Genomic DNA, 5559 nt, shown 5'->3' on the forward strand with positions numbered 1-5559 from the left:
GTGATTGCGCTATCACAGTCGGGTCCTCTACAGTCGACTCTCTACTCGACCTAGAATCATCGTGTTGTCCATCTTGGACAACCGGTATCTTCCTTATTTGTCGCTCGCTAGGCGTACATTCATGTCTCAATCCACTCGACTTATTTGAGTGGTGGACCTTCGGCGCTGCCTGAGCATTCGCACAGCTTCCGGCAGCTGACTCCACAGAGTGATTACTAATCACACTGTGATCTTGCGCAGTCGCACTAACGACCGTACCACAAGTGAGGCCATCGCACTCACTCGTAGTACATCCACACGCTTGTGGACGCTCCAAGACGTTCATCGGATGGCCAACTGATGAACAAGTGGCAGGCATCTTTACGGATCGATGCTGCCAGCTGATTCTTAGTTCATATTTCCTGAGCCAAGGTAGACCTAGGATGACTTCAAATTTGTCATCCAAATCCAGTACGATGAAATCATCATCGTACTGTAAATCTTTTGACGTGTAGTGAAAGCTCACTACGCGTTTCATTACTGTTATCGATGCGCCTGAGTCCAAGCCTCCTTGAGGCTGAGGATCCATCTGTTCCCACCTCGAGTGATTAAAGCGTCGATTGACGCAAGTTGACCTGAGCGCGGCCCTCATAAACGTCAGCGGCTTAAATGCAATCTTGCCGAAAAGGAATCTCGTACCCCCAAGAGTCTTCCGACGGGGATACTCAAGCAACTTCACTAGATACTGTCGCTAGACGCACCGTCATCCTCGATGGAGGGATATCGCGCTCAACATGTTTAAGTCAACGAACCTCTAGATACTGGCGACGAATAAAGTTATACGACGCTGCACAGTAGACTAGGGCTCTAAGTGACAAATCATTTGTCACTTTCAACTTCAAGGTGATGAGGGATACCTCATCACCAGGTGCAGAGACACATAATGATTGTGTGTCTGGAGCAACTTTAGTCAAGAGATTTGCCAATTCTCTTGAGGTTGCTGGATCAGTAGGGCGTAGCGCCCCTACTGACCCCGACCGGTTTTTGGCGGTCCGCGTCGCTGTCGCGATTTCGCAACAACGTCGGACCCGCGACCGTTGCCCTTTTTAAATTTCGGTCCATAATTACGTTCAGTATTTCTCGGTACTGGGCGTGGAGCACTTTGCTCATGAGCGTAGTGTCCTAAATCTTAAGAGCGATTGCATTTCTGCAATCGCTTATTGTTCGATAAGCAAGGTCTCTCGCTTTTGACATAAGAGAGGTCCATAGGTTCTACACCTCCCAGCCCGTGTCATCTTGGAGGACGATACGATGACGCATTAGCTTGAGCCTGTCTCAAGCTAAAGTCCTCCCGTTCCGCAACGGATATTGCTTCTTCAAGCGTATCCAGTTCCAAGCGGAACAGGTGGGTCCTTACGGGACCATCCGTAAGACCTTGCATGAACACCGTAAGTAACGTGTGTTCATGAACTGGGTTGTTTGATACAACTCGCTTAGAGTCGTATGTGCTGGGTATAAGCGTGAACATCACGCTTGCCTTGCTTGAGTTTCAGAAGCTCTGATCGAGCTCTGAACTCATCCCTAGGCGGTTCAAACGTCTGTTTGAGCCGGGCTTTAAAAGCCTCTAGCGACCCAAAGACATATGGGTCGCGCAACTTAAGGCCTAGTGCCCAAATTTTGGCACGACCTGCCAAATTTGATTGAGCGAATGCGACTTGCATTTGCTCGTCGACGATGTGACCATCGTCCAACTCGACGAACCATTTTAAGAGGGAGTCTTCTCTGACTTCCCTATACTTAGAGATGTCAATCTTTAAGGTTTCCGGACGACGCGTGTGCGTCATCCCAGGTATAGGGGGCTGTAGCTGTTGTAACCTCAACAGTTCTTCCTGTTGAGAGCCCTACTGATTCAGCAAGGCTATCTTCTCCTTCGCCTCGTCAAGTTCATGTTGTATGAACTTGGCGATGGCTGAATGGAGGGCATCTCTGTCCAAACCGGACAGCATGGCCAAGATGGCACCAATCCCTACAGTCGAACTCATTCGTTTGACCGCACTCCTTTCTATGTCACTTAGAAAGGCGTAGCTATCACGCGAAACGTGATGCGTATTTCCATTATCATCTAACATGTTCATGTTAGATGATGGAACTGTGGTCCTTGGACGGACTACAAAGTGCTACCAGGTGTAACGGGGCACTGCCGACTTGTACTGCTTCAGTACAAGTCCACTTCGAACTGCCTCAGTGCGAGTGGTGCCTCACGTCACTTCACGTACACTAGTACGTGCAGAGGAAGACTCTCTTTAGAACACTTGCTTTAAAGAGGGTTAATAAAAAACTGTATTAGTATGATTAAGTTTTCTGTTTCTATCTATTTAATACTAACTTAATTATAAATTAATACGAAACATTTAATAAAGTCTTATCTGCCTCTCGCTTTCCTTGCGTCCAGCACTAAGCAAACACCTTTCCGACTCCCTGAAAAAAATTGTCGAGGAAAATGCAGTATCACGCAGCTTTCTGGAAAGCTTCACAGCTGGATATGCGTGTTTCATATATAAATTGCTCGGAAAATTTGATGGATGAAGTGATTGCATTTGTTACCTTACAAATAATGCATTCAAGATATACAAAATGGTTATCGAATATTGCAAAAAATGAAACTTCAACTCAAGGCACACGTTCGAATGTGTGACTGCAAGTTGATTAGACACGAAAGGCACGACTCGCAATTACCACAAGCGCACATTACATCGACACAACCGGTTGAGATGCATATGCAATTATTGAAGTGCCTGAACAAATGACAAGTCTTGTACAGAATCTTTATACAAAATTCCTGCCGATAAGCACTTCGATTAAATAACCTTTCATGAAATTCAATTCACATTATGGGCAAGGCTCGGAATAGCAAGAACCGCACCTCATACCGAGGCGCTCTACCGGGGAAGACCTAGACTCTGTTGACCAAGATTAGTGTAACGGGGTGTATCGTTACATGAAATTAATACTTAAGGGTTGTTAAATATTATATTATCTAGGTAGATAATATTTGGAGAATATTACTTTACATGATAATATTCGGAAAGCTTAGATATAGACCATTATATCAAGTTTCTCCGCGGTCCAGTCCACGGAGCCGATTTAATTATAAATCATCATCATATTAAGGTGAAGCCACAGTAATTTACGAATTGATCTTTCTAAACCGCGGGAGCGGTCTTTGTTTCCCAAAGCAGCTGCGCTCACTGACTCTGTGTCGTCGGTCGTTAATCTTGACGACGTAAGTTTCGATGACGAAAATAACCACTTCTCGAAACGGATAAACTGATTTAAGCAAGAAAGCACCAGCACTACATTAGCGTGGAAGTGAAGTGTTCGATTTATTTTTGCAGCATGCGTATAATTTACAGCAAACGCCTTCGTACTCTAATTGGCAAGCAAAATGTTTCATACATCCTAAATGAAAATAGCCAGCTGTTCCCACTGCAAAATGTTTTTTTCGATGCCATTGACTAGCTCGTTTACATCCATCCAGGGAATGTTATTAAGCATCATGACGGCGGGAAGCGCCATATTTCGAAGAAAACTCAATTGGCTGCTCAAAAATCCTTCGTATGTACACTGATCGCGAAAGCAGTATGACGGACTCACACCCCACTGCTCGCGCATGTCTAATTCCCCCTGATTGTATAGCTCATCATTAAGACGGTACACCCACGTCTGGTGGTTCGCAAACGGCTTCATAGTCTGGCTAATGTCGCTAACGTGCATAGCAATTCGCAACGCACGCACCTGCAAACGCTGAGGCAGCACCACGTCCTCGAGCATTTTCCACTCGTCAGCCGTTGTGCCGTCGACTTCAGCAAGCAGCTCAGGCTGATAAATAAGAGCCGTTGCCGAAATTGATTTGCAAATGACTTCAAGAATTTGTTCCTGTTGAATTGATGACATTTTGGACAAGATGTTGAACCTAGGGTCTAAAACAGCCTGCAAAGCCAAATCCGTGTGCTTCGACTCCATGGGAGCCTCTGTTAAGTACTTCTGAGCAATTGGATGATTTGTCTTGATCAAGAAATCGTTTGTTAAACCAACATGTTCGATATCGTGCATTACTGCCGCTAGAATTGCGCCAACTTGATTGTGCTGTGAAACTTTATCGCCGAGGCATGTATTCATCAGCAGCATAAATAGCGTGTGCATCACATCGGCGGCGTGAGTCGCATTGTGAAATGGCATATTGCAGTCGTAACGTTGCTGGACATGCCTTAAAAAATTCAGCACATTACGAGAATCCACCAACTCTTCTTCGCGATCAATATTCTTGAAAATTAATGAGCCCACGAAAAGAACGACGTTGCCAGGCATTAACTCTTCTAAAGCAATCACATCCAGCCCCGGTGTACCAAACGAAGACTTGATGATATGTAAAACCTGTTCAATATATTGGTCTGGAATATCGCAGCAAGCGCAAATCTGACGAATTTCAGCTTCACAAAATATAGCGCTTGGGTGGCTACGCTTTCTTGATCTTGGAGTTGTACTTATCAGCTCATTGACGTCACGAAAGCTCAAACACTCATTCTCGTCAATGTCATCCCAGGAAAGCGTAGTGTGGTGTTCACTGCTGCTATACCTGCATACAATGACATTTAATTTGGTGCGCATGGTCGCTGGGGTCGGCACAGACTTGCGGTAGTACGCCTGGGTAAGGCGTGTGCGATCAAAGGCTATGATTCGACGCCGAATTCCGGCTGAAACCGATTTTAAATAGGATGCTAGGCTCTTAATCTTTGCTTCTATTGCTCCTGTCATCGGAAACCTGCTACTGCTCGCAACTGGCGACGTCGAATGCTTCTCGTACGCATAGTCATTCTCGACCACGGGGCTAACGCGCACGTCCGCTGTCGTCTTATTCACCGGTATATGCATCTCGCCGCCAATCTTGAGCTCTCGCCTGCAGCTTTCCATTCCGCCGACCGTAAAGGACATGTCCACAGGGCGCGCCTCGAATAGATAGCATGGGTTGCCATTGCTTGCGGTCGACAATATCGACGATGAGGACGCGACCGGGGACGATGTAAATGAGGGGTGTGTGATCACAACTGCTTGGGGTTTGCGGGTCAAGAAGTGATCAATGCGCCGACTCATGGCACGTCGTGGTACAAGTTTGTAAAGCTCGTCGTGACTTGAACAAATCGGCCCTCACCTGTTGTATCCTATAATAGCGCTGCGCAACAACAACACTGTCGCCCCTCTCCACGACTCGATTTACTTTTTCTCGCAAGACTGAAAATGCATTATTTCTTTGCGCCCAAACGCGGCCAGAAAACTCGCACGGCTCTCCGCCGCTTTCTGGGCAGCTTGACAAGTGTCTCACCAGCGGATGCGAGGGGGCGCCATAGCCGTGGTCCTTATCCTTCCTAGTCATCATTAGGGTTTGTGATACAAGAGCCTATCTTTGCCGCGAGTAACGCTCTTGAGACATAACATATAAACTGGAGCTGACTATTGCGGGAATTATTCAATACTAGCATATACGCAATGAAATGAAGCGGCATCGGTGTCTAAGGACATATA

The 5559-nt window shown here is 46.3% G+C and overlaps 1 protein-coding gene across 1 annotated transcript; it reads right to left on the reverse strand.

Annotated features, from left to right (window-relative positions):
* Nucleotides 1-3438: 3438 nt before the first annotated feature.
* On the reverse strand, nt 3439-5130 carry CCR75_000719 (uncharacterized protein; the record flags this gene model as incomplete). Its single annotated transcript, XM_067958825.1, has 1 exon — nt 3439-5130. One exon carries the CDS (start codon nt 5128-5130, stop codon nt 3439-3441), a length of 1692 nt encoding a protein of 563 aa, XP_067816684.1.
* Nucleotides 5131-5559: the final 429 nt, after the last annotated feature.

This window comes from Bremia lactucae, linkage group LG3 (assembly GCF_004359215.1).
Source record: "Bremia lactucae strain SF5 linkage group LG3, whole genome shotgun sequence".
Lineage (NCBI taxonomy): Eukaryota > Oomycota > Peronosporomycetes > Peronosporales > Peronosporaceae > Bremia > Bremia lactucae.